This window comes from Chiroxiphia lanceolata, chromosome 3, assembly GCF_009829145.1.
Source record: "Chiroxiphia lanceolata isolate bChiLan1 chromosome 3, bChiLan1.pri, whole genome shotgun sequence".
NCBI classification, from domain to species: Eukaryota; Metazoa; Chordata; class Aves; order Passeriformes; family Pipridae; genus Chiroxiphia; species Chiroxiphia lanceolata.
In genome coordinates, this window is record NC_045639.1 from 516,764 (window position 1) to 544,439 (window position 27,676).

At 46.7% G+C, this 27,676-nt stretch overlaps 2 protein-coding genes across 6 annotated transcripts in view; one reads left to right on the forward strand and one right to left on the reverse strand.

The window, feature by feature from the left end:
- Positions 1-16,756, reverse strand: part of RALGAPA2 (Ral GTPase activating protein catalytic subunit alpha 2) — a 96,393-nt gene extending 79,637 nt beyond the window's left edge. For 3 of the 4 annotated variants that reach the window (XM_032681750.1, XM_032681753.1, XM_032681754.1), the window contains exons 1-4: positions 16,542-16,756; positions 10,223-10,333; positions 9,678-9,727; positions 766-823 (exon numbers count right to left, since the gene is read on the reverse strand). In XM_032681750.1, the coding sequence (XP_032537641.1) occupies positions 766-823; positions 9,678-9,727; positions 10,223-10,333; positions 16,542-16,647 (325 nt within the window). In that variant the 5' untranslated portion in view covers positions 16,648-16,756. The remainder of the gene's footprint in view (positions 1-765; positions 824-9,677; positions 9,728-10,222; positions 10,334-16,541) is intronic. The other variant, XM_032681751.1, reaches the window with a different exon arrangement.
- KIZ (kizuna centrosomal protein) overlaps positions 16,401-27,676 on the forward strand; it is a 101,958-nt gene continuing 90,682 nt past the window's right edge. For both annotated transcript variants that reach the window (XM_032681763.1, XM_032681764.1), the window contains exon 1: positions 16,401-16,916. The gene's annotated coding sequence lies outside the window, so the exon portion shown is untranslated. The remainder of the gene's footprint in view (positions 16,917-27,676) is intronic.

Genomic DNA, 27,676 nt, shown 5'->3' on the forward strand with positions numbered 1-27,676 from the left:
CTTCCACTCATTGTTCTTCTGCAACAGCAATTCCTTGTTCTGATGACAAACAAGGCAGCTGGTGAGACAGTGCTGGAAACCAAACCCAACCACAACAAAAAAGTCCTACTCAGAAGGAACAGAACCCCTCCAAAAAATTTACTTTAATAAGCAGCAAAACAAAACGTTGGGACCGCTTTGGCAGCAGTTGGAAGCAGAACTTTCTGCTGCCTATTCAGTGCCCAAGTTTTACAGGATGAATTTCCAGGAGGCAGAGAGGATCTATCCCTGGTGGGATGGATTGGAACAGGCATTTCTTGTGCAATCACTTAAAAGACATCCTACTGCAAATCTGCAAGTCACATACAGATCCACAGCACTCCTGAATCCCAGTGTTTGGAGTTGGTCTGTGAATCCAAAGGGAGATCTAAGCAGGAAAAGGTGTGTTGGTTTAAATTCCCCTCATCCTGATAGCTTCCATCACATGGAAGAGAAGAAAGGGAAGAGGGCAAGGTAAACCCAAGAAGATAAAAACTGAAATAACATTCATGCAAAATGAAAGTGAAGCACTTTCTAGAAGCCACCCCAAGCAAGGGACACAGATCTGTTGCAGCAGGCAAAAACATTTTTCCATGTGCTCTGGGAATGCTGAGCTGCAAGTCTCCTGTGTGAGTATTATTTGTGTGGGCAGTGCTGAGGGATTCAGGGCTTGTGGAACCAGGGAAGTGACTAGAGAAAACATTGATTTTATTTGCACTAGAATGTTTTTAAACCATTTCTTCTTACCTATACTGCGAAAATGCCATCGATAAAAAATCCTCTCAGGCAGTAGCTGCAATATTTTCTGCAGGAAACAAAACTAAATAGTCATATTTTCCATAATAAACTGGGTCATCAGAGGATACAGAGAAACAAAGACACACGACACAAATGAAATGGTAATACATATAAACAGAACACAACAGAAAGAAATGCCTATCACAACAAGGACTCCTGCCCACGACTTTGCTCTGTGCTTGTGGAGAAAAACACTAGGAATGGTTCTGAATAAATACCACGACCCAGTGATGAAGCACTTTCCCTTCCCCCTGTGTTGCAGCCCTCCAGCACTGCCCATGAAGAGCTCAGACATCCGGAGCAGCTCTCCTGGGCTGACACTGCGGAGCCTGTCACGGCTCTGGTTCCAGCCCCCGGCTCCGGGTGAGCCTCGCTGGCTCCGGGCTGTGTTTCCATCAGCTAATGGGCTCCGACCCCCGGCTGAGGCACCGGGAACAGCGGGGCAGTTACTGCTCCTGAGAGCTCATTTACCTGTGCTTTCAGCCGCTCAGGGAAACCGAGCCAAATTACACAAAGCCAGACTAATTGAATTCCCAGCACAGGCAGTTAATAAAGCACTTAGGGAATAATCCGTGGTGGCCTGTCTCTGGAGTTGAGGACTGATCCTCCCGAAGGCAGATCAAACACAACGAGAGGCTGTGGTCAAACCCATTCCCGCACAGTTTGGTTACGCTACAGGGCACCCACAAAGCAATTTAAGCACACGCTTAAGTGCTTTCCTGAACGGAGTCTTATCATCTTAGTTGCAAAGAACACTTGGGGCTTCCAAATGCTTTCTTTGTCAGTTCAGTGGATGGTAATGCTGTTAAATAAGCTGGATAAATCAAAACTATTTAGGGGTCTTACTTGAGTAAATATGGCTTTAAAAGGACTTTAACAGGCTCCAAGACACCTTTTTTAAACTACTGGCAGTAAGGACTAGGGCTTGGCAGGCAGGTGAGGCAGTCACACAGGACAGCTCACCCACCGCTGCTCCACCTGGCAAAGGAGTGACATAGACAGGGCTCCACACAGGTTCCACAGAAAAACATGTCTGCATCTTACAGGTTTTCACCCATTGAAATATAGAAAATAGGAAGATATATTTAAATGGGGAAACTACTTTTCAACATCTACTTTTGGAAATCGAATTAAATGAAACAATGTTATAAATGACTGAGACAGAGTTCTCGTCATTATCAAACAAGAATCACTGGCACAAACTTCTGCACAACAAAGCATCGTTAAGTTTTCAGCAATACCACATGCAGGATGCAAAAATGAATGGCAAGTCAGCTGAGCAATGGTGAGCCATTTTTTGGTGTTTTGCACACAAATCTCACAAGAGGAAACATCGCAGCCAAGAAAGCAGGAACTGGCACTGTGAGCAACCCTTGGGAGCTGGCTGGCACGGGTCAGCACTGCTGCTGACAGCAGTGTGCCTGAGACATGGACAGACTTTTTTATTTTTGACAACCAAGTGCTTCAGAAATTTTATACAACACTCAGAATAGTCTTCTTGGAAATGGACCATTCCTTTCTCCATGGCAGAAGATGGAAGTCATGACAAGTTCACACGTTTAGGGAGCCAGAGCTCAGCTCAGACGGGCTGCTTCTCCTCCACGCCCTTACCAGAGCACGTGCTCCCCAAAGAGTACTGGGCATTTCTAGAAGTTTAGTCAGAGTAAACATGCTAACCAGGCACGTCCCTTCTATGTTCCCAATGTATTTTGTTTTGGTGTTACTGCCCCAGCCCCCTACCCAGGACACCGTGGCAGCAGGGACTGCAGGAGCAGGGGGCTGGTGGCCAGAGGTCTGGCTCCCCCCCTCTGTGGGCAGGAGGAACAGGTTTGGGATGAAGGATCTGACTGGCTAAAAGTGAGGCCATGACTCACACTGGGGCTTTTTATCTGTTAGTTAAGGACCAGGTTTCTGCCAATCAGATTCCAGGATCCATGGACAAAGAGTTATCACTATCCATCTAAACATTGAACACTAAGAGCCCACCACTCCTTAGGACACTTTCTGACATTAACCTTTACTTAACTTGGCACAGGGCAAGAGGAGCTTTAACCTAACCCAGGAGCGCTCCAAGTGCCCCCTGGAGCAGTGCCACTCCGTGTGGGAGCTGTGTCTGTGCCAGGCCCATCACACACCGGGTGCCCAAGGCATGCAAGGAAAAGCTCCAGGAAACAAACACTTGGACAAACCAGCAACAAAAACCGGGCTGGATTCAGGTGTCACAATACACTGCAGGGATGAACCTTCACACATCGGCACATTTATCATGGAAAACCAGACAATAATCGCACGTATTTTGTTTCCATTGTTTAAGTCTGTTACACAGTTTCACCTACATTTGAACACAAAGTTCACTTCCAGAAAGTCAGCTATGACAAGATGTGAGCTGATAAGGTAAAAGCTGTATAATAAAGACCCGTTTGAAAAAGAACGTAAATTCACTGACACTCAGATGTGAAAGTTAAGGTTGTGCCCAGAGAAAGCCTGAAACACTGGCTGTTGCAGAGGACAACAACAAAAGCAAGCTTAAACTCCAAACTGCACGACGCTGGGAGGGTTGGGGCAGAAAACAACACCCTTACTGTTCTTTTTGCTTTACAAAACACAGAATCCAACACCCCTGTCAGGTGACTGAATCAAAACAATTCAAGGGTTGAAAACAATAGTACAGAAGCTCCCATGTGATAAAAGCTTCCATATCCCAAAACCTCTCCATATGGCAAAAACTTGAGACATTTATTTCCCATGAGTTCTCCTTATCAGCATCTCAAAACCAGGAAAACTATAAATACATGTATTTTGAAAAAATGTAAAGATGTGATTAATCACCTGCATGGTCCTACACAGGAGCAACCATAGTCATTCTGAAAAAGCACCCCAGACTGCTGGTGTCCCAGCTCCCTACTGCAGACAGCACAGCTCTGCTGCACAGCACAGTCAGTATAAATCAAATATAAATATAAACTCAGAGTCCACGTTTGTTCCTGCAATGCCAAAATATGTTACCATGGTTAAAATCCACACCTTCAAACACAAGTTACTGCAGGTTACGAGTTAACCCCCAGTCCCAGGCTGCACAACATTTAACTGGTGATTTTCGCCTGTGAGACTGGGGTCCCCACACTGAGATGGGGCTTGGAGTGCATCACAGACAGCACAGATCCCAAACGAGCTCCAGTTGCTCCCACTGCAACTTCCCATTTCCAACAACATTTTCTACACCCTCCCCACCCTGGTGTTCTAAAAATCACATCTTGCTATTCCTGTAAAACAAATGATGGTTTCTTCCCCTCCAGCCCAGGCTGCCATCCACACCGCTGTGAATCCGAGCTGGCTATTGACATCTTGTTCCTAGTTTCACAGTACACTAATAAGAAATGTTTTAAGAAACCCCACAGTGCGAAATAATATTGCTTTTTCAGAAAACACATAGATCTATTTAATGCTTAGTGCTTTGCTGCATCTATATGGTAATCCATTATAGCACACTTGAAATAGAAATTAGGTATTACTACTGATCAACACATCAGGGTATCTGTCAGTTCTTTTAACTGATTATCCATAGTTCTTTTTCGTTTGGACTTCCTGCATGACTAGGAATAATGTTAAGTTTAAATCTTAGTTTACACAGGATGCTGCTTTTTGAAAGCTGGATCTCTCTCTTTTATCACAGCAGAATAAGAACCACCAAGGCTGTATTTCAACAGACTTGCTCCGACTTCACCAATACTGCAATTTCTTTTAAAAAGCCTTTTATTTCTGCCCCCGTTGTTGAATGATACCATGACTGGCAGCTTTGTGCCTGTCACTGAGTGCTGCCCCAACGCCAGGACAGCTGGGACCAAACCTTGCACCCGAGATCCCCCAGCCAGGATGTTTCCCAGCTCCACTAACAGAGTGAGACAACAGGCGCGGCTGTTCTGCTGCCAGAGCTGCTCCCAGCCTGGGTCTCAGTAACAAAGCCCCACCAAAGGTGCCCCGGCTGACTGAAGGCTCCTGGAGACAGTGACAACAGCAGGGACAATGTGTTTAACTACCGAAACCTGCAGCAATTCAGACATTTTCCAGCTCCTATTCACCGGCTCAGATAAGCCAAGAGCCCAGTGGAGTCAGTGTGCCTGCAGCAGTTCAGTCGAAATGATGGAACCCTCCATTTATTGCGTTAATAAATTATTCACAGTCATTTGCTGTCTGCCCAAAGCACACAGGGCACTTATTACTGCCCCAGGCATAACAAGACACAGTAAGATCTCTGAAGTCAAACGTAGGAAACTTAGAATTTACCACAGAATGCTGCAAGAATAACGTTTATTAAGAGCAATAACAAATGAAATCAGAACAACGGCAGAATGAACTGCAAATGGTTAAAAAAGTAGTTTTCCATGTGTAGAAAAGAAGAGCTCTAAGCACTTTTATTGTTATAAACAAAAAAAGCCCTTTTTTTACTCTAGTGAGCTTGAGAGTCAGCCAGCCAAGTCTGTGTGACACACTGGAGACTGAACAGTGCAACTGGGATCCCACTGCAAGGCTGAAAAGGAACCTATGACCTGAATTTAAAGCTGTAACTCTGCATTTTAAGCTCTGACTCTTAATGGCAACTTGATTTCAAGTGTCTGATAACCTGCAGGTGGGGAAATTAAGATACTGAGCTGTACAGACATGAGGGAAATGCAAACAGCAACAAGAAAGTTAAATAAAAGGGTCAACCCCAAGAAATGAGAAATCAGGACCTGTGGCAACAGGAACTCAACAACAACTTCATTATTCCCATTATTATAAAGAATTTTATAAGTACTTTCTTTTACCATTGATTGGTTTCAATACACAGTTTAATTCCTTAGAATTCAACTATACTCACTTTTGTTCAAAAGGTAACAAGTAATTAGGAACAACATCCTAAGACAAGCAAACCACCCTAAGGTAAGGCTACAAATATAAAAGAGTGTCCTTTTGCATATTCATAAAAAACACCAATGCAGTACCTAACTTTTAAAAGAGTTAGGAATCCAAAAGTACTCCAAGTTTCACTGGTGCATGTTTTCATGAAATTGAAAATGACCTGCTAAAACCGACTACTGGTTTGGAGATTTGTTTTAAGTTGCTTCACCAATACTGCTAATTCAGAGAGTAGTCTCCATAAAGGACACCTGTAAGGTGCTGGGAGAATTCGGTATTTAAAATATCCACAGCAGTCTTACTCCCCAGTGAACCAAAGTTATATATTCTAACAGCTCTAGTTATGAGCATTACTAGTTGGACTAAAAAAGCAGTGTCTGCGCCCAAGGTGTGTCAGTGCAGTGTGAAACACGAGGGCTCTTTATGTTACGTTACTGTGCACTGGTAGAAAACAAACAAGCAGAAAAATCCAAGCTGAGAAGCTTCCAGCAAACACATCCCCTGTGGGAGGTGGGAGCACCCACCCCATCTCCTCAGCTGTCCCCAAACCTACAGTGACACCTGAACTATGTTGACAGGACCTGAAACACCTTCAGCAACAGCAGCACTTCCAGAAGTGGCTTTGGGAAGCTTTTCTACAGTAGAAAGATTATCTGAAAAATTCTGAGAATAAAGCACTTCATCCAGTGAATGTGTTAAATCCGTGGGGTGAATTTGATGACCCCATCAGCACAACAGGTATGATGTGGCTGTTCTTCACTAATAAAGCAAAATTACAGAGAATGGGAAGAAATTGAGCTATGTATGATATCAAAGCCATCAGTCTGCTTTTACTTCATTAGAGATAAAACAAATGCAGTGTCAGAGGAATCAGTACCTGATGCTGCAAGAAAAAAATACATTATTATAAAAAAAAAATCCAAGCTTTCACAACCAGATGATGACATAACACTGTAATGGGACCCAGATAATGGACATAAGTGTAGTGCACCTTCTGTGAGGTCTGTGACACAGCGGGCTCAGAGCTGCCCTCAAACCTGAGAGCAGGGACACAAGGAACAATAGGAACCTGTTCTGCAAATACACTGCAAATCTGGAGAGAGCCAAACCTCAGCAGAGAACAAGTAAGTTTATTGTTCACATATTTTTGGGCTTCTAGCTGAAATAGGGAAAAATAACACAGTACAGCTGCTGTGTCATTTCACAGATACCTATTTGGAAAAAGACAAGGCCAGAGCACCTTAGAGAATATAGAGTTAGAACCAAGAATTTTGTGATATTAATTGCAAAAAAGTACTTTCCAAAATGAACAGTTAAACCTTCACATTCCTCCATTCTGATTAACATTTCTTCTCTAAATAACACATTGTTTGATATTGTTGCTGAGTGGTCAAGCTCTGTAGCTAATGGGTAAAATGAAAAAATCCACAAATTACAGCCCAGTTAAGGCAGTTTCCAGAGGATTTGTGGGAAAGGCCTCTGTTGCCCAATACACACACTAGGTGTCACTCCACAACAGCAGCACGAGCCCACCAAACCGCCGGGAAAAGGCAAAGTCAATTCCCTCATAAATATTTTTATTGATTTTTAAGCTGTTAACACTCAGCGCCTGGACTCTGGATTTGTTAATCCTAAGTAATTACCTATTTAGCTAATTAGAAGAGAATGCAGCACACCCCCTCCCAGCTCACACTGACATCAGATTAAATATGGAAAGCTTAACAATCAATTAGTTTCGTTTCCTCTGGCTCGGTGTGAATGTTTCATCCCTCGACATTCCCTGTTGCCTGCCCTGTGCTCATGCTGATGGGTTCCTGGTCGGTGCTCCAAGGCCTCCACTGGGCTGTTCTCCAATGCATACCTTATCCAGTCTCAGTTTACATGGACTGCAAGGTCACTCCAGCAGATCCCCACCATGAAGTGGATCACCCTGAACTCCACACGAATACCTGAAACCACTTCCTGCTCCCCAGAGCTGCCCGTGACCCGGCTGTAACACAACTCTCCCCCGCTGGGACCCCAAGCAGCCCCACTTCAGACACAGCTTTGGGTTCTCCCTCCTTCAGACAGCATGTTCTCCTGATGCTTTTGGGGAGTCCTAAGGGGCAGTTCTTAGCCCCAGGAATGCAGCTGTTCCCTCTCACCAGGTGAGCCAGCATTAGCTGTTTCCCGTTCGGTGACAGGGCCACAGAAATGTCACTCCCTATTAAAGGGTACTAATGAGCTGCCATTAACTGGCACAGCCCCGCTCGGTGCCGCTGTGACACCTTCCCTGCTGGGCTGGGGAGGGACGAGCAGCAAGAGTTCCTCCTGCCCCAAACACTGCCCTGGCACATTTTTGAGCTCATCATCTTTGACACTGCCCTGGGCAAAACCCTAAAGCAGACTCTACTGCTGTAAGGAGCAGAAAGCACAGTTCAGATTTCACTCTCATGGTTCCAGGGGAGAAGGGAGGGAGAAGAAGAAAAGGGAGATGAACTGGCTGCATCACGGTGAGAATCCAAGACCACAAACCCCAGGACTGCATGTCAGCGTTTTCATGGCCATTTTTCCCATTACAGGCACATTAGGCTAAACAGCATCATTTTACTATCCACATAAACACCACTCCAACTACAAACTACTCATTAATGCAAAACCATGAAACCACATACTTCTAAGGGGTTTGGGTTGGGGTTTTTTTTAGAGGGAGTGAGAAGAGTTGAGAACAATTAACTTTTGTTTTGACTTCCTTTTCTAGAGTCCCACTGAAAGTTTGAGGGCTTTTTTCCTCCCACCCCTACAGAAAAATAACCCAAAATATAAACAAAGATGGCATTTCTATGATGCAACACGCAAATAAAAAGTTAGTAGTTGCAGTAACAAAGAGAAAGAAATAAAGAAAACAAAAACAGAAATCAACAGAAGATGTGTGTCAAACTTTAAGAAAGAAACCTGGCCAATTATTTTCCTAAATAACTGTTAAAAATTAATATTTAAAAGTGCCACTGCTTTCTGAGTACAGAGATGGGCAGAGCTTATGCTAAGAATTTCAGTGTGCATTATAAGAATGTTTTTATATGCTAGGCTTTCATCTGGTCCAGTGATATTTTCTGGATATTTCACATCCAAAATATATTTATTTAATAACTCTAATTAAAGAGGTACCTCAGAAAATTATCTATCCCAGACTATTCTTCTTTTAATTTAAACAATCCTAATTTGATTATGCAGAAGTTAACTAGGTAACATTTCCTCCCCAGACACTGCCCATGCTCTGATGGCCAGTGCTGGGAAGGAGGGAAGGATTTGCTTCTGGAAGTGAAAGATGCTCCACTGAACTAAAAAAGTTTAACAAATTAGTATTTCACATGCTCCGATTACACTGATGTGCAGTAGCTGACAACTCCTATCCTCTTATTTCCCTTGTGCTGCAAGATCAAACACTGTAACCATAACAGATGCCTTCATGTGAGAGGAGCTGGGCCCAGACTCCTGCTGTGACACATTCCAAATAAACATAACGCTGAACTTCACACTGACACAGTGTAGGGAAACAGTCCTGCTGTTTTGAACTGCCCCTCCACAAAATACAGGAGCAATACCTTCTTTAATTAAAATAAAAAAGAACAGAAGAAACAGACTATTTTGAAAGCTTTAGCCTAACAGAGGCTACGGAACCGTTGATCACATGCTCCCCAAATGATCCTGAAAACCCCAGCTCATTTTCAGCCCCAGCTCCTCAGGACAGACGTTACTGCAGGACTTCCAAGCCATTTTGATAAAACATCTCAACTCTGCATATTCCTCAACCAACATTCTCACTGCATAATAAAATGGTTGTTGTATTTGAGAGCTGAACACCCTCCCCAGCTCTGTTCTGCCTTTCCCCTGTGACTGACACCAGGTTTCACCCCTCTCTGCAAAGCTCTAAGTAAACACAGAATGACAAAATACAAATTTGCTTCATGGTACGGAAAACTTACTTCAAAAAGAAAGAGGATGGAGTCCAGCTCCTCCCTTTGTGATTTATTCCCTGCAAGACACAAACCAATATTGTCTGCCATAAATACACAGTGTGAGACAGCAGAATCAGGCTGTTGTTGTTCAGCTGAACCAAAGGTGTCGCCCAGTTTATTTTTCATCTTTATCCAACATCCCAAGACATGTCCAAACTGTGGTGCCTCTCTGTGCTCTGACCACGTCTCACCCCAACAGCCTGAGCTGCAGGACCCCAGGAGGAGGTGAGAGGACACATGAGTAAAAGCACAGGAACTGAGCTCTGTGCTGAAATGACACTTAGCCATGAAAATGAACTCAGAAATCTTATCAGCTGCTGACATTTCAGAGAGCAATTTTCCATGCTCATCTCTTCTGCCACCATGAAATTAAAGTGATTAATACTAACACTGTGAGGCATGAAACTATTGATACAAATATGGATAATCATTGGACAGCCTCTAATGGAATTGCTTTGGACAACACGTGGGGAACCCCGACCAATGCCTGCTGGCAAAACTCTACAACTTACCTTTTTGTTTCAAGCTATTTTCCAGTGTTATGAAGTTTTCATAGAATATAAAATAAATTTGAGAATAATTATTATCAAAAAATTGCTTCAGGTCACTTCCATCCACAATATCTGAAAACAGAACAAACAGTGTTATTATACAAGAGCAGAATGCTGAAAATTCTTGTTTTCCTGCAAATCTAGCATTAGAGAATGAAATAAATGCAATACAAAACTATTTTAGTGACTTCAATGAATATTCAGCACTAAACTGTGATTCCATCCTTGCCGGTAAAACAGGGAAATGTTCATTTTCACTGAATTTATGAAAGTTTGCAGTGGGGCTTTGGCTCATTTGCTTTCCATTAAAACAAATAAAATAAAAAAATGAGGCAAGTCTCAACCATGTAACCAACCAGCTTCTGTATCACTGAAACAAGCAGGTACTGCTGGAGAAAACAAACACCAGCAAAGATTTTTGGATGCAAATCCAGTTCTTAAATTTATGTGGCAAATAGATCAACTCAGAAAACAGCATATTTCTAATTCTTTTTTTAAAATAACAGCAATCCAGGTATGCATCACTTTCCAAAGCCTTAACTTACATCAAAAATTTGGACTAAGTTTACTTTTTAAGAAGATAAAAGTCTGATGTTTCTTTAACCTGACACTTGCCAAACACATTAACTTCACCCATTTGCTCTTTATTGCAACTCATTTGGTCCAGAAAAGTTAGGCAATTGCACCCAGAATTAAGAGAAGGACAGTAATTATTAACAACACATCCTCTCACTGAAGCTTCACCTTGTAAGAAACCCATTCACTAACCAAAATAAAGCTGACATCAGCAACAAGTCCCAACAACATCCCACACTACAGAAGAAAGAATGACTTTAGCCTCTGGACAATTTGATTTTTATTTAAATTAATACCTTTCCTGCAGTAAGGCTTTGCTTGGCTGCTTGTACTATGGAAACAATTAGTGCAGGGAAACTCTTCGCCATGATATTTGTTTCCTACAAACTACTGGTCTTGAATTTGCAAGCTAAGTCCAATTATTCCTCTCCATGAATGAGTTCTGTTAAACACAACTCCAGGGGAAAACAAGGCCTTCATTTACAGGCATTTCATATGAAGGAATGAGGTCATTAAAATCTACACAAAAAGGAAACTTTCCCTGTGAATTGTGAAAGGAGGAGAAAGGAACTGCCTTATCAAAAAAGTAAATTCTCCTTTTCTCTAAATGTGGCATCTCAGTGGTGACTCAGGGGCGAGTCTGATGTGAGCTGCATCCCTACAGCCACAGCCTTTTCTTACAGCTATGTTTAACTTGTAGCAGGATACTGCTCGTTCCTGTTTTTCAAACAGAAAACATCAAGGAAAGTTTCCTGGGCCGTTTATCATTGGAGATAATAAGACAGAACCCTGACTTTGGGGAAATCCCATTGACTGGATGAGGATTTCTGAGCAGCCGAGGAAGTGAGGCAGCAAGGCTGGGGCTGAGCTGCAGGTGCTCGGCCTTGCTTTTACCTTTACTCACAAATAGCTCAGGTTACTCCAGCTGCAAACGGATTCCAAGTGCTCACACCTCCGGCAAGCTGGCAGACAGCAGCAGCCACCAGATCCACAGCAGCTTCCCAAACCCTTGGAATTCACCCCATTCCCAAACAAGGACAGGTGATCCATAGGCTCGCGCTTCCGGTTAACACCTGAATGGAGCTTTGGCAGCGAAATCCAGGAAACAGTCAGACATCCATGAGGGTCACATCCTATTTGTTCCACATAAACATGACATGACTGGCTCATTGGATGCCTCCCAATCACCCTGACTTGCTTTACTTCCTAAATCTAACATTTAGGGAAACAAACTACTCAGGCACCATTTTAATAAGAACCCGAGTTTATTGCCAAGCCCTCAATGCTCTTCCTCATATTAAAAAAAAGTCCATGGGGGACAAGTCTCTCCTTAGCACATGGGCTTATCTTTTATCTTCCTGTTAACTACAAACATTATCACAGGCACTTGACAGAAATCCTCCCTTGGTTCCTTGAATTTCCAAAGTCACTTGACTTTATACTATTTATACAAAGCTCACTCAATCCTCAAGTACTTGAAAAATTAAAGGAGATGAAGAGAACTTCACAGTCATACCCTGGTTAATGATAAACTTTTACTACCAGCCTCACCCCAGAAATAACGCACAATTTTTACTTATCTTCAAAAAAAGCATGTCAGCATGGAAACAGACTGTTACTGAAACACCCCTCCGATCAGAACTATTTCCAAAATAATGTCAACACCTCAAATTTCACATGAGCTCTCTGGAACAACACCAGCGAGAAGCCCAGACACATTTCCCTTTTGAGTGTCTCTAAATGAAAATTTCCACTGAGCTGGTCTTACTCCAGCTGCACAGAACTGAGACCAAACAGTGCCAGACCTGAAACCCCACTACTCTCCCTTATTGTCCCATTTTTGATGGGCCAAGTTCAATGAAAAACAGGGTTTTTCCTAATTGGTATTTTGTAAAGACAAAGATTCAGGACTGTACTTGGTAACCTCACAAAGTTCATATTTAACCTTAACTGAAGTCTGTGTGCAGCCATAACAGGTCTCCCATATATTTGCCCAGAGAAAAGGATGAAAGCACTGGACATGGCAGCATTCCACATCTGTACAGCAGTACTCATCACACCTAAGTATTTCAACTGTGCCTGAGGAGAAAACACTACTGCATAAGATGTTCCAAGAAAAAAGAGAGTATTTTTACCCAAGAATAGCCATAGAAAGAGTCTTGAAGAGCAGTGATTAACCTTTATACTACAAAAGTCCCACAGAAACCACTCTGGGAAACTGGAGGGGTTTCATTTATGGCCAGTCAGTGGGGAAGAGCCAACCCTGTACATCCCCACTGCTGCTTATCAGTCCATTGTTTTTTAGGTCTGCTGTAAAAAAAAAAAAAAAAAAGGCCACACTACTGGCACTTCCACAAACTATATTTGGAAAAAAACATTTCTACTGACTTTACAAAAGTTCTGAACATAAATACATCTCTATAGCAGTAAAAAAATAATGGAAATGTTCCGGCCATTTCCCCAACACAAATGAACACCCACTTATTCTGGGTAGTGTTCTGTCCTGCCATGCAGGCAGGGCACCCCACAGATTAGGAATATGGATCCCAAAGGGCATTTGAGCCCTGAGAGATGTTATAAGCAACACAAACTTAAAGGGAACCTTTTCTTTCAGTTTGGACACTGCACAAACTTATACAGATGACGCTAAGGGACCTGAAGCAATCCAGAACTCACATGAGCCCTTATTTATGGAAATACACATTCCTTTACCTCATTCCTCCCCTATTATCGTCTTCTCTCTGATCTTTATCCTCCTGCATCAGTGGGATCACAGAAGAGTAACTGTCATTTTGTTTACAATTTAATTCCTGTGATTTAAAACTAACAAAGGAAGAGGAGTTGGCATCTCCTAAGGAAACACAAGACCAGGAGGAGCTATTTGGAGAACATGTGCCCCTATGGCTGAGGGAAGCAGTTGGTGACAGGGAGTGAAAGGTCCAGGGTGGGAGGAACAGACACACATTCCTACCCTGGTCAGCACAAGAGGAGAAGAAAAAAAAAAATCCAACTATTTTTTGAGCCTTTATCCAAAAGCTTTGTTTTCCTTAAATACCGGAAAGGTCCTTCCCATGTGTTGCTTCATTGTCTGTGCTGACCAGTACCATAAAAGATACACTTGCAACAATATCCACGAAAATATCACCTTCAAAAAGCCCCTCCTGTACCATCTCAAACATTTCCGTTGTTGTTCCCAAAAGCAGACACCCCAGGAACATCCCCAGAGCCGCTCAGACACAGTGCCTGCCCTGACCCCCAGCTTGAGCAGCCAGGCAACTGCCACACCACAGGCCCCAGCCAGCCCTCTGGCACTGCCAACAACCTTCACTTTAAACCAAAGATGAATCCAAGGAATCAGGTCACTACCTCCAAACACAGCAGCCACTTGGAAGGAGAGATGGCACTTCCCGAGAGCGACGCACGTGTTTTCCCCCCTTGCCAACTGGGTAATAAGTATCTTGACAGAAAACCACCAGGCAGCACCACCTCCTGAACCATCTGCTTTGGGACAGAAACTAATTCTGGCACGCTAATGGGCATGGTTTTCCATTTGTTCCCCCTCCAGGTCTGTCCCAGGAGCCCGAGAGCTTCCTGGGCACCACAGGGGTACACAAAATCCAGCACCGCCCCAAGACAACCAAGAGCCAGAGCAAGGCCAGTACTGCAGCTTAAACCACTCGGGTCTTGCTGAGAGGCCAAAAGGGGCACATCAACAAAAAAGCTGCTCTATTTCTTAGTTCTTCAAGTCTATTTATTTCATCGAGGTTGGTGGAGAGGGAAGACATGTACAGTCCCAAGCTCACACTGTGGTCTCAGGTCATGATCTTTCTCAGGACAGTTTCACAAAACACTCTTAAAAAACTCTTAAAGAATTTCCCACAATTATTTTGCAATAAAATGGACATTATTTTAATACAGTTCACACAGCACATGAGCAATTGGACATGCACAGTTGAAAGGCGCACGGCAATGCCAGCACCTTCTCCTGGCTTTTCAAATTCCCGCCCCCAGGCACTTCCATTCACGGTTCCATCCAAACAAACGAAAACAAACAAGGCATTTCACGCGCCTTCCCAAACAAACAAGGCATTTCACACGCCTTCCCAAACAAACAAGGCATTTCACACGCCTTCTGAAACTTCCGCGTGTAGTTCCCAGAGGGAAACTAACATGAAAGTAATCCCCCGATTCCCAACCACGGACACTCCTTACCCACGGAACAGAGGAGTTTACACTCGGGGCAGTCACTCACCCTCCGCTCACAGCCAAGGTGCAGCAGTGCCCACGGACCCGCTGAGGGCCTGGCACAGGAGCCTCTGGTCTCCACCGCCGGGCACAGCCCTCACGACCGCCCCGCTTGGGAGCGCAAAGCACGAGCTCAAACATCCGCAGGCCGGGCACGTCAAACTTGCCCTTCCTGCCGCTCAAAGGATGAGCCAGCCCCAGGCCACGAGGCCGGCTTTGCCCGGCACTCTGTCCCCTCACCAAGTGCCCCCCGTGGGCTGCTGGAAGGCAGCGGATCCCGGGAATTACCGCCCGTGAGTCACTGACTGCTCCCACCTGCGCCCAACCGGCGGCACCTGGGCACGGGCGGGGCCCCGCGCGAGCCCAACGGTCACGGTCCCTCACGAGCCCAACGGCCACGGTCCCTCGCGAGCCCAACGGCCACTGCCCCCCTCGCGAGCCCAACGGTCACGGTCCCTCGCGAGCCCACAACGGCCACTGCCCCCCTCGCGAGCCCACAACGGCCACTGCCCCTCACATCCCCTCACGGCGATCGCTCCGCTCCGCGCGCCCCAAGGGCACCGCGAGCACCGCTCTCTGCTCGCTCGGGACCGTCCCCGTCCTCACCACAGAGCCTCCTCGCCTTGCCGCAGCACGCTAAAAAGCTTCTTTTGTGTGTTTTCTCCTGCCGGCGGGACACCAAGACACAAGGTTTTCGCTCCGAGCCCAGCCCCGGCGAGGTTGCACAGGGCACGCCCCGGGCAGGGGGCTGAGGGAGCACCTGTGCCCCGCACGGCCCCAGCTGTGCCCACTCCAACCCCGCCGAACTGCATACACCTCACAGCTGAAGCGCATCAGCTCCCTCCGACAAGCAACAGCTGAAACTCATCGGCTCCTTTCAACGTGCAGAGCTGCGAGGGGAAAGGCTTCACCTGCAAGGCGACATTCGCGAGGTTCAACCTTGCCACACGCGCAGAAAAGCACCACAAAGCGCCATACCATGGCCTCCTTTAAAGTTAAAAAAACCCCCAAAAACCAACAACAAAAAAACACCACAATAAAAAGCCCCAAATTAACGCTGCTGACAAAAGCAGAAGAGATCTCCCGAAGAACTCCGCGGGAAATACATTTACCTACTATTTACTACCCAAACCACAAGGCTGCACCAGGAGCGCTTGGACACCGGGAAACGCGAATTCCCAAAGGCAGGAGCAGCGAAACACACCCGCAACTTTCTCCCGCGGCTCCCACGCCTCTGGAAAGGACACCCAGCGCTGCCCCTCGGCAGCGACAGCCCGGGGAGCCCACGGGGCTGCACGGGAGCCGGGGGGTACCAGGGCAGCGAAGGGGGGCTTTTATGCCCCCGTTTCACCGCTGCCCCGGGGGAAAACACTCACCCGGGCAGCGCTGGGAGGGCGAGGAGCGCCCGGAGGAGGAGGAATGAGGGCGCGGGGGGTCCCCTCACGGCCGCCGCACTCACCCAGCAGCGCGCGGAGATGCTTCAGCCGGGTCAGCACGTCCCGCTTCGGGTCCAGCGCCTTCTGCGTGGATTTCCTGACGTCGGCGTGGCCCTTCCTGGAGAACATCGCGGCGGGGCCGGCCAGAAGGACGGGGGGATCCGCGGGATCCAGGGGATGGATGCCGGGAGCGCTGCCGCCCGGGCGCTGCCCGCACGCGCCGCTCCCCCCCCGCTCTCCGCCGCCGCCGCGCGGGGCGCTGGGAGCCCCGCGCCGCTGACGTCACCCCGCGTGGCGCTGACGTCACCGCCGCTGCCGCCCGCGATCCCGCAGCGCTCCCGCGGGGAATGTCCGCTGTGCCTGCGGGACGGAGCCGCCGCACGGACCTGCCGCCCTAGGTACGCTCGGTTTCGTTTATCCTGCAATCCCAGGCTGGCTGGGGTCGGAGGGACCTTAAAGCCCTTCCAGTGCCACGCCCCTTCCACTATCCCAGGTTGCTCCAAGCCCCGTCCAACCTAGCCCCGGACACTTCCAGGGATCCCGGGGCAGCCGCAGCTTCTCTGGGCAACCTGTGCCAGGGCCTCGCCACCCTCACAGGGGACCATTTCTTCGCGTTGGATTTCTTCATCCAATCCAGCTCTCCATAGGAAAACCCTCAGCTTTTGAATAACTGCTTACACTATAAATATGTAAATATTTACTGCCTTTATTCCTGTGACACAGAGAGTTCATAGTTATACAACAAAAGCATGATCCACCCCAGAATTAGGAGCCAGCAGTGTTTCACTTAAAGGTCTTTAGATCCTCTCAGTAAAATTCCTGTGTAAAAAAAAAAAAAAAAAAGTAAATTTTAATAAGCTCCAAGGCAGGTTCTGTGGTCCTAAAAAAGGAATCAGTGTGTGTCGGAGAAATAACTTACATGTATGCTTCTTAGTCTTTAACAAAATTATTCAAGAATCAGTTTGCACGTCATGTAGAAATTATTTTTCAGCCCTGAATCATTGTAGAATAATAAAATGTCCCAAGAAATACTATTGTTAGGAGCAGAAAATACATCACTGCCACATCTCACTTCCTCTGAGCCCTCTCAGGGACCATTTCTGCTGCAAAGGCCTGGGGTCACCAAAGCAACAGGTCAACAAGCCCTAAACATGTCCCACTGGAGAAGGGACAGTCCTAGCAAAGGCTGGCCCTGTCACCAAACCTTGTGTATTCCCACTGCTCCGGAGAATTCACTTCCTGCAGTCAGGAAGATGGATAGTGCTAATGCACAGCATTTAAAAAGAAAAATAAAAATTAATTCTTTTTCATGCACAAAAAAGATGGAGCACACGGCCTTGGAGTCAGGCACAGAAAATTCACTGCTGCCCCATCGTCCCTTGTCTTGGAGCCCATTCCGGGCTTACAGTAATTCCTATTACATATTCTTCCCATCACACCATTACACAATGTCTCATTCTAGAAGAGTTATGAATCTGCTGCAGTTGTCTAAAACTTTGGGTCATGTGTTGCAATTTGAGCATCTGCAGCTTCCTGAGAGGAGCGAATTGGGCCGGTCCAGATTTCACCTTCCATTGCCACGAATCAATTTGTGCAGTTGGCTGAGGAAGCACATGGCTAAAATCTTGGCTTCCTCTTGTTTCTTCTTTCTTTTTTTTTTTTTTTCCTTCCCTTTTATTTTAATTGACTTACGAAACCGGTGACTTTCAGTTTGTCTCTTCTGGCGGTTTCTGATTGTTCCATGTTTTTGTCTTTTTCTGCTTTGTTAAAAAAGGAACCATTGCAGATGAAGGAATTGTGGTTATGCAGCTGCTCGGGTGTCTGATAACTTCTGTGATAAGTAGGGGAGCGTTGTGGTGCTGAGCACCAAACTGCATAGCTTTGGTCACTTGGTGCTTTAAAGGTTGCCAGAAATTCTCCTTGTGGAAAGCTCCACAGAATAAGGATTCCGTGGCTGGAATCGTGGTGCTCTAGAAGAGTCCTTGCTCTCCCTGTTAGGTTCTGGGAAATGGGAATCAGCATCGTTTAACATTGGCATAAGTGGAGTGGTTGGAGGTTATTGACTTGTGCTTTCACCACGGAATTAAGGTTATTTATCTCAGTTCTCGTGTGCCCATGAGCTGCAAGGTGAGAAAGTGCTGCTGTAGGTGGTGAGAGGTAATTCCCTGTGGGGCAGGATGTTTCTCTCTGGAGCCTCGAGGGCTGGCACTGGGGAGCCAGCGGGTTGTGATACCCAGCTGGAAGTAACCAGTCAGCTTAGCAGCAAGGTGCAAAGCCATGGAATGGTGTCTCCTCGGAGTTTTAAGTAGGCAAATATATCCAAATTAATATGTACCTGTAGGAACTCAGATTTATATGTAACTGGCCTAGAATTTATCAGTTCAAACATATAACTTTTCAAATATAACTTTTCAAATTATTCACTCGGGAGCTGATGTAGCATAACACAAACCAGAAATGCCAGTAAACCTGCATCAGTGATCTAAGCCTGTGCAGGAGAACCGCTTGTAAAATCCTGTGACTTGTGTTTTCTAACAATATAACATTTGCGATTTCCCAGAAAGTCAGATGATGCATTTCCGAAAGTCAGTGCTTAAGGTGGAATAATTTCTTGAAAGAGATTGGGTCACTGAGCTCTCAGGATCTGAGGTAAAGGCTATATAAAGCAGTCTCTTAGGAGGACTTGTGGCAGAACTGCATTGTTAAAGGTCACAGCACAGTGGGATGTGCTGAGCGAGCTGACTGTACCGGCACAGGCACGGCAGTGCATGGATTGGGTGTTCCTTAGGAAAATCACTCCCTGTGCAGGAGCCTGCCTGGCTGTCTGCTTGGAGAACGCGGTGGGCAGCCCCTGCTGCTGCTGGCTGCACTGGAGGAGGCCCAGCATCCCATCAGCATCCCATCAGCCCGGGGGAGGTTTCTGGGCAGTCGTGGCACAGCCAAGACTCCGCTGACAGAAGGGAAAGTGCTGATCTTGCAAAGGCTGTCCCTGCAGTGCCTCTGGCACAGCCCTCGTGGCTGGGCTCCCTCTGCTCTTGGAGGAGTTTCTATTTCGGGCACCCATTGCCTTCAGCAGTGCAGGTGAGGGGCAGCACATTCCCGGTCCAAAATAGAATAGCCTGAATTATTGATCCGTGTTTGCACGCTATCCCTGAACTGCATGGCTCAGGCCTTTCCTTCCTCCCCCTGGGAAGCAGCCTGGTCCTTCAGGGAGCAAGGAATGGGGTCATGCTGGTGGGGATGATCCTGTTTCCTTACCTGCCCTCAGCGAGGCCTGGCAGGGGTGGGGAAGTGCCTCTTGCTGCGGAGTTTGTGGAAAGGTGACACCGGCCACACGAATTTCACTGGACCTGATGAACAGGCAGGGTTGCTTTCCCCGTGGAGCCTGAAATTTTAATGGCACAGATTAAATTACGGAACTTCTCCGCTTACTTGTGTCAATGTAACACTTTATACTGAGCCCAGGAAAAAGGGCAGGGGAAAAGTAAATACAGGAGACTTGCCTCCTAAATAACCTGCAGGTGAGAGAATGATTTCCTTAGCGTAGGATGCTGGTACTGACTTTTTGTCCTTCAAACCAAATGCTTCAAACTGTACTTAGGAAGTTGCTTTTTGTGTCCCCTTGCATATCCTTGGTCCAACACGTGCATTAAGGCACACGAGCTCCTTACTGCTGCATTGGAATATCAGCTCACTTGATGCTTCCTGGCTTAGGTGCAGGTGCTTGGCAGGGCTTTGGTGCTGTGCCAGCCTAGGGAAACAAGGCTCTGCCCTGATATGACGTGTGGAAAAGACTTTTCCTGCTGGGCCCTGAGTTTGATAGTTTTATTTTCCTATAGGGCACACGGGCACGGATCCCTGCTCCTGCAAAGCGCTGCTTCTGACTCAAAACCATACAATTAGTACTGAATTCCTGCTGTATGCCAGTCTTTTCCTAAGTCTGGATCCTTCAAACTGCTTTCCACAGATCAACTTCTGCAAAGGTTTGGAGTTTTGCTGAGTTTATGGAAGCAGAGGTGCCTCATCCATTTAATGCTCACTGAAGGTCTCCCCTGGGGACTGCCATCCAGCACCTGAAGGGTGCTCATGGACTGTGCAGTGTCTCAGCCTTCGGAGGGGCTGTGACCAGTTATCCAGCTTATCCAGGGGTGGAGAAGAGCAGTCCAAAGGGACACAGTGTCTGCATGTCTCCTGAAGACACGTGCTGGCTGCTCAGCTGAGCACCCCCCAGCCCGACAGCTTCCCAGAAACAGTTAATTATTTAGCAGGAGTCACTTAATACTTACTTGTAGGAGTTGAATATTGACTTCAGGAAAAGCAGATGGGACACAGGTCTCAGGGGACTGCAGGATGGCAGACTGTGGGTGACAGTGCTGAAATAACCCATGCCTGAGGCGTGTGTTCCTAAGCACAGCTGGATTTGGGAGCTGGGCTTCCAGAAGTTCTCACTCTGGCAGTAAAGGGGAATAGATCTTCTGAGTACTGGGCTATTTAGGAAGAACCTGATGGAAAATTTCTAACCATTGCAGCATATAAGGTATTCAGGTATCATTCATGTAGTAAAAATGATAGACACAAGAAATGCACTGTCAAAAAAAGCCCCATCAGATTTCCTTCTGCTGGAATCTGAAACTGTGTGTAGAGGGACAGAGAAGGATTTATGTCTGTGGATGGAAAAAAAATCCAAAATAGAAAGATCAGGGATTGCATGTCCCATGATACCTTCTGAAAGGAAACGGTATGGAGGATGTGGAAACTTCATGGGGTAAAAATATCAACCCACCAAGGAGAGCTCAGACTACACTTGCGAAAGGCTGAACTGCGTGAGGAGGTTTATGGCACGTTGTGCAAGCCCGTAACCTGCTGCCCTGGCCAAGATCTTTCCATGAGGAGGTGTTACAGCTCAACTTGAGAGCAGGCTAAGAAAGCAGAGATTGCTTACACCATAAAAGCAGGAAAATCATCCCTCTGCCTCCCTGCTCCGTGTGCCGCGGAACAGAGATAAAGTGCTGCTTGTCTCAACTGCACTAAATCCGAGATAAGTGTTGTTTACTTCACCCCTCTCCAAGAGGAAAGGTCGCTCGTGATCTCGATGGAGCTGCAGCAATTTCCTCCTGGCAGCGCTCACCTCTGGCCCGGCCTGGTGGAGCTCCAGAGCCTCTGCTCCCCTCCTTGGGGACACGCCTTAACCCTGTCCCTGCCGGCCCTCGCCCCTCTGCCGGCCCTGGAGCTGGCTCTGAACGCGCAGGCGGAGCATGCAGGGTCTGAAACAGCAGCGAGATGGTGACAGGCTTACAGAAACACCTCTGGTCCTAAGAAATGGTGCACAGAGGGTGCAGTCAGGGTCATTTGTTCCTGCAAGTTATAGGCAAAGTGTTCTCCCACCTGAAATAAGTCTCCGTTCTCCTCCTGTCCTCTCCCAGCTTTCTCGGGTTTATATTGCCATATATTTAACCTAAACTCTCTTTTTTTGAGTCAACATTATGTTCATATTTTCGTTTTTCTCTCGCCTTGTCCCCGCTCTTTATCGCTGGAAGGAACAACAGACGAGGAAGGAAGGAGCTGGCTGGGATCGCCCTTAAGCTGGGCTCTGTTAACATCAAGGATGACCACTCGGATTGTCTTAACCCCAGTGCAGTTCATTCTGACAAACCAGGCTGTGTGATACCTTCAGTTCTCCTTCTGAAGAGAAGATCTCAAATGCTTTTGTACATGAGAAGGAGAACAAAAACCCCTTCAAAATGAACCAGGAACACACAAAGCCACCGCTGGCCACTGATGTTACACACATTCTTCCTTCTTTTCTTCCTTTGCAAATGAAGGACTGCAGAAAGCAGTGCAGTAATTACAGCCTGCAGAAATGGCTCGGGTTTTCCTCCATAGACAAGCATGACAAAAAAATTATAAAAAATAATTTTTACCAACACAGCTGGTGTTCAGATGAAATTATGTGGTTAGCTTTGAAACGATATTAAAAGAGAAATTTTAATTAACCTGTACCACTGAGTCAGAAGATAATATCTGATGCATCTAACAGGCCTACAGACAAAATATGATAAAATAATTATTTGCAATTAGATATATGCATTACAGACAATGTTGTAATTAAAATGTACTTAATGTCACCGGAGGTCCTTTATTATCAAAATAATTTGTAGAAGGACCGTGGAAACAATGTGATGATTATCCATCCCTCTGGAAAAAAGAAATCTCAGAATCTGCCAAAAGCCTGACACATTTCTGGGTTTGGAGCAGACCCCAGCATGGTCCAGCAGCCGAGCTCCTCTTTCCCCGTGCCAAGTCCATTTGCCCAGGGTCCGTTTGTCAGGGTGTCTCTCAGCTGGAGAGCAATTGCCAGATTTCAGTGAGGGGAAACCAAAACACCAGTTCCAAGAGGATGCAGGGGTTCCATTCTGCCACTTCACACTGCCACTGCCACATTCAAATCTTCACTGTAATGAGCCAGGCCAGTGCTCTGAGGCTTTTCAGAGTTAGTGTTTCTTCACGGAAATAGTTATTTCTTTGTGGAAATATTTATTTCTTCAAATCGTAAATAATAACGGAAATTGCTGTGAAATGAACTAAACCGGAGGAACGGCTGGAGGGGAAAACAACCCCCCAGTATATCATCAGCTGGGTCTTTATCTCTCCAAGCTTCTCCACTTCCCCGTTTTCAGGAGAACAAAGAGAATGTGCTAAAGCTGCTTTGGGATTTCAATGAAAAATAATGAGAATTCATTGCTAATTAGCGCTCCAATTAAAAAACTGATCTTTGCAGTGACACTGTTAATGAACTTGTAAATTGCAGCTGCAGACTCGCATCCCTATGAACATTCCCTGCGTTGGTTCCCTGTGTGTGTGTGCAGGAGTGGTGGGTGGAGGTGCTGGTGCCCAGAGCTGTCCAGGGCACTTGGGAAGTGGGAAATGCCAGGGCTGAGTGTGGGGAGTTGCTGAAGGCCAGGCTGAAGGCTCAGATTGCCATGGCATTTGTCTCACAAAGTATTCGGCTTTGTGAAAAAGAAGAATGGTAATTCACTATGCATTTTTGGTCAGTCTTAATCTAATTAGAAGCCTCTTTATTTGCTTGTGTAGCACACTGCTGAGAGTGGCAGACAGTCCCAGGTACTCGGGTGAGCGTGGATGTGTCACTGCCTCTTTGCTCATGACAGCAAACAGCCAAATGGTGTGGACCTGCACCCTTCTGCCCTCCCAGGGCATTGAAATCAGGATGAATGGCTGCCACGACCTGCCTGCACAGAGCCTGGGCTGTGGGCATGTGCTCCAGCTCCCGGGGCAGGGAAGGAGCCTGTGGAGAATTAAATGAGAATGTAAATGTGCTGGGGGAAAAACCCCGTTCCTTTTGTCCAGCTGCTGATGCAGGTACAAGCAAACAGAGGCACAGCCGGCCCTGCTGGAAGTCCAGCAGCCACAGCAGCCCCTGTGCCTGATCCTTCCTCCCTCACTCCTGGCTCCCCAGCATTTGCAGGAGGCAACATCCCTCGGGTATTATTTGCCATCACCCTGGTTTTGACCCCTCCCTGGAGAACAGTGTGAAACCATAGGAGGACAATTAGCAGGGGGTCTAAGACACTCCTGGAACCTGATCAGAGGTTGGAGATGGCAAAACATGGATAAAATTCATGCTAATTGTACCCATTTTCCTATGAATTAGCAATGAAACAGGAATTAGCATCACACAGTGGGTGATGTTGGCAGGTACCTCTGGAGATCACCTGCTCTGGTCTCTGCTCAGGATGCCCAGAGCAGGGAGCTCAGCACTGTGCCTGGTTGGCTTTGGAATATGTCCGAGGATGGAGACTGTTTAGCCTCTCCAGACAACCTGGGCCAGCGTCTGACCACCGAAAAAGGGGGTTTGACATGCTTAACTGGAATTTTCTGTACTGTAGTTTGGGGGTTTTCCTCTTTGAAGGAGGGTTTGAAGAAAAAAGTACAGAGCACTAGGGATGAAGTGCGACATGAACATCAGGGGCGAAGGAGGGAAATGAAACATTTCATCCTTGCTCGGGTATTAATTTTTTCTGTTTCATCCAAAGGCATAGATTTTATTTTGGGAAGTGTGTCACAGCTGATGAGATCCATAATGGAGCCATTAGGGGCATCTCTGAACATGCACTTTTCCCACATATAAAAATACACCTGAAATTTTGAAAGATGGAATACTCATTTGCCAATTTAAAAAGAAAATGGAGAGAATGAGAGAGAGAGGCTCATGGAGTTGTAAATCTTCACAGAAAACCAGTGGAGAAGCACATGTACATTTAGAATGATGTTGACATTTCTGAAATCAGAGATATGGTGTTTTATCTAAATTACACCAAAGCCCTTCAAGATAATGTGCTGTGTAATGGCTGCAGTTGTAGTCACTATTTCATTTTCAATTTTCTGTACAAAAAGCATGATTCTTATCCACAATTCCAGCTCAGTGTTTGACAAATTATTAGCATATACTGCCCAGCTGCACCTAGTGTAGGGAGAGCTGTACTTGAGGGGAAGAGGCTACATTTCCCCCCTGCCCTGCACTGGCTTTGCCAGCATTCCATGTTATCCAGAGAGGAGGCAGAGGGGGTAAAGCTCAGGATTGGGGAGTGGTGAGTGCCTCCTCCTCCTCTTGTGTGCACTCCTACTTGAACCTCAGGCTTGGTGCAAAGCCTGTGTCCCCCCTGGTGTGTCCTGGGGCTCAGGGGGACCCCCAGACCTGCCGAGCACTGCAGTGACCCCAGGAATTTGGACACACACCCTGCACGGGCAGGTCATGCTGCTTTGAAGGGTCCTAAAGCACCGCAGAGCAGCAGATAAGTCTGGACTGATGGGAGAAGGCCCTCCAGAGCTACTCAGGAGCCTCTGGAGGAGTTGCTTTGGTGTTTAAAAGTGGGTCCTGACACGTGCCCATGTGCCCCCTGTGCCAGCTGCTCCCTCTGTGGCTCTGGCTGCGAGTGCTCCCACGTGAGGCGTGTGCTGGGCTCACCTTACAGGGCTGTTTCCTTCTCTGTGGCAGCTGAAGAGGTATAAATCCTTTTGGCACCCGCTTGGCATCAGTGGTGGTGCTGCTGGCATGGCCTTGTCTTTTCCTGGAAGCAAAGCACCGTGAGCTCTGGAGAGCAGGATACAGGTGAACCTCTCCTGGATCCTCAGGGTGGCAGGAGGTCCCTGTAATTCTGACCAGCTCCTGGTGCCCAGGGGTGTGAGAGGTGAAATAACTACCTGTCTTCAGGGAGCCTCCTCCTTTCTTGCGCGTATCCAAGGGAACCAGCATGTGCTAGAGCAGGATACCCTTGGAGAGGCAACGAGACAGTCTGACCCCCCCAACTCCCTTGGCCCGATGCTCGTTTCCAGCACTGCTTGGCCAATATTCTAGAAGAGTTTAGCCGTGTGGGGAAGTCCTTTCCCAGTTTTGTGTGTCACAGGGCACGTCTGCAGGCGTGCTCCATGCTAGTGGTGCTGAGCCTGGAGCCGGGAGTCGGGAATTCTGTTTAATTCCCATGCAAAGAGCAAGCTGCCCTGACAGAGCTGGAAAGGGTCTGCAGATAAGTTCGATGGTAAATGCCATGGGCTTATCTGAAAGGCAGGATTCCCACTCCCATCCCTGGCTGTGATGGAATGGAGAGCCTGCTCCCTCTGCAGGGAGCTCCAGCTTCCACTGCATGGATTTGTCCTCAGTGTTAGAGAGAGGAAAACTCCTTTCTCCTCTGAGAAGTCTCTTTTGAGATACCAATGGATAAAATCTGCAAAGATGTTATTTTTTGCACACATGCTTCCAGGTCAGTGGTCCTCAGCAGAGCGTGGGATGGAGGTGGAGCCCCAGCCACTCCCAGCTGGGATCTGCGGAGCGGGAGCAGGAGACGGCAGCACACCTTGTCCTCAGCTGGGCCAGGAGGGTTTTCATGACACCCAAACAGCACCAAACACAAATGAAACTCTGCTAGGAGATTAAATTCGAGGAAGAGGAATAGTTTCCTTGGCGAGCCTAGAGTAATGCTGGCAGCATTAGGCAGCACTCAGACTGGTTGCTAAGTGAGGAGGCAGAGCAAGGAAAGGGGAGCAGTGGCTGTGATTGTTGTTGTTACCTTAATAAATATATGCATTAAAGGCAATAAACCCATACTTCTAAATTGTGCAGGATTTATGTGTTTGGAAACAGAGTAAGGGAACCAAGGTCAGAAGAGCCTTGGGATGCATCTCGGAGCTAATCTGTCTATGGTCAAAATAAATGTCTTTGTTTCAGCTGGTCACTAGGAATGAATATATATAAGTATCTACAAATGTGCCAGGGGTTTCTGAGCAAGGTTTGACTGGGTCCCTGTGCCCTGGCAATGGCAGCACGGCATCAGGAGGGGGGAACTGTTGTAAGGAACAGCTCATTGCTGGCTCACAGGCAGTGCAAGGGAAATGCTTTCATTAGTTCTTTCCTGATCCAGGTTCCCCCAGGATGGAGGCAGAGCTTCCCTTGGACTGCAGCAGGTGTGGGAGTGAGCCCTGCTGGAGGGGACAGAAGGAAATGGGAATTGCAGAGTTTTGGTCCTAGTTACGAATGATTGATGGTATTTATTTGTCTTCACCAAATGTTCCCCAGCTCACTGGAGTTTGCTCTTTTATACACATCCACCCAATTTTAGGGATAGTCCATGCTCAGACATATCTGTCTGCTCAGTAAGAGGGACTGTGCTTAAATCCAGTGAAGAATCAGATGCCAGAAGATCTTCAGAGAGGAGCTGGGGGTGTTTAAGCTTTGTCCATCATTGCAGCATCACAAAAGTAGAAAATGCAGGGGGAGAATCTCTGGGGAAAAAATAAACCTGAGGATTGAGTCTGTCAGGTCCTAGCCTTACACACGGCCTGAGGGTTGGTTTGAAATAATTTGATTTTGACGTGCAGCAAAGAACTTTGTGTTAGGGATTCCCCTAGGACAGTGAGATCACAGCTGGACATAACAGGGTATGTTAATATTGTCATTTGCCTCCTAAAGAAACCAGCCTGGACAAAGCCAGACTCTTGTGTCTCAGAGTTCTGGAGAACACTTCTCTGGAGGGTTTGTGCCATTCTGGATAACCTAAATGATTAAGGCACACGGAGAACTTGCAAAGTAAGATCTCTCCAGGTCATTAGGCCAGACACTTGTGCAGCCAGAAGGGCTACAAAA